Raw genomic sequence first — 1283 nt, forward strand, 5'->3', positions numbered from 1 at the left:
TTAAGTAACAGGAACAAGAGAGAAAATTATTTGAGTCTCGCCTGACTGGAAAATTCTTGCCAATGAACTGATTGATCTGATGGCTGGAATCTGCACTATATGGTTGTTTGACTCTTTGGTTACCCTCAAGAGCTGATCAACAGCAGCCTTCGTAGAAAGGGCATTGGTTTTGAATACGGTGCATAGAAAATTGATATCGGATTCGGCAAAGGCTGTTATCTCCATTATAATCATTAAGCAATAGTACCTTAATCTACCCCATTCAGTCCCCACTAACTTAGGCAAGCCGACCGTTGTTTTTGTCTTTCTTGTCGTTCTACAATTTGTTTTGCTTCTAGCAGCAACCATCCACAAAGCCTCGACATAGCGACGTTCGAGTTTAGGCTTTGGCAGGTTTACTTCAGATTCATCGATCACTGTCTTGGATGATAGTATTGTTACCAGTGGAAAAATCACATTCCCGTCGACGGAATCATATTTGGTTGCGTCGTATACCTCGGCCATTTCAGTCACTAACTCCACTGCTTGAATTTGAACCTCAATCGGAGCATTCTTCAGTAAATGAACGATATGGGTCATGATTTTCTCCAAAATCACGGGCTCATTAGTCAATGACAATGTACAAAGGGCATCGGCAGCTGCTATTTGCGCGTAGGAGCAAGCTCCATCTCCCAAAAGCTTTAATAAAGGAGGTACACCCTTTTATAGCAGGATGTATTTCTTGTACAACTCATTGTTTTCGGCAAGCGAAACGAGGCTTTCAATGGCGATCCGATCACTTACCCGACTCTCCATTTGGACGGCGGGGATGCAATGCCAGATCACTAGAAACATCGGATTACAGGCGGTGAATGGAGGGAGGGAGGCAATAATTCTCTCGTCATACAATGTAAGAAGCCACTTAAAGTTGGCGATACAATCGTCTAAACTGCGGAAGAGAGGTTGCAAATCGTTACTTTTAGCGGTCTGGAAGAACCTACAGATCATGCTCTTGAGGTTGAAGTCCAGGGCGTGGTTCGGGATCCGATGAACCTCGTCGAGTATGAGTTCACTTTAAACGGGCGCAAGTAGAGCGGTTTCTTGGCGGCATAGATGAAGAGAGGCAGCGTCTTCGGTAGAAAAGACATGTGATCAATTCACTTCTTGAGGGTGTTGTAATGCTCAACTTGTAACAGTCTTTTAATGATTTTTAATTATATGTTTAATAGAATTAAATTGTGATTTGGAAGTGACTATTTTGCCTTCATTATTTAGCTTATAAATAGAGGGTAATTTCATTCACT

The 1283-nt window shown here is 42.3% G+C and overlaps 1 protein-coding gene across 1 annotated transcript; it reads right to left on the reverse strand.

The window, feature by feature from the left end:
- Window positions 1–987, reverse strand: LOC120175330. Its single transcript, XM_039181971.1, has 2 exons — window positions 784–987; window positions 1–678 (listed from the first exon to the last, which is right to left on the reverse strand). The coding sequence occupies exons 1-2, from the start codon at window positions 985–987 to the stop codon at window positions 1–3; spliced, it is 882 nt and encodes a 293-aa protein (XP_039037902.1).
- Window positions 988–1283: the final 296 nt, after the last annotated feature.

This window comes from Hibiscus syriacus, unplaced genomic scaffold, assembly GCF_006381635.1.
Source record: "Hibiscus syriacus cultivar Baekdansim isolate YM2019G1 unplaced genomic scaffold, ASM638163v2 tig00112205_pilon, whole genome shotgun sequence".
NCBI lineage: Eukaryota > Viridiplantae > Streptophyta > Magnoliopsida > Malvales > Malvaceae > Hibiscus > Hibiscus syriacus.

What these genes read in the sequence shown, in the direction of transcription:
- LOC120175330 (XM_039181971.1), bottom strand. Translation starts at nt 987, where the DNA reads ATGATCTGTAGGTTCTTCCAGACCGCTAAAAGTAACGATTTGCAACCT. An exon ending in CCGTCCAAATGGAGAGTCGG is followed by an intron (nt 679 to 783) that starts GTAAGTGATCGG and finishes CCTTTATTAAAG; the next exon opens with CTTTTGGGAGATGGAGCTTG.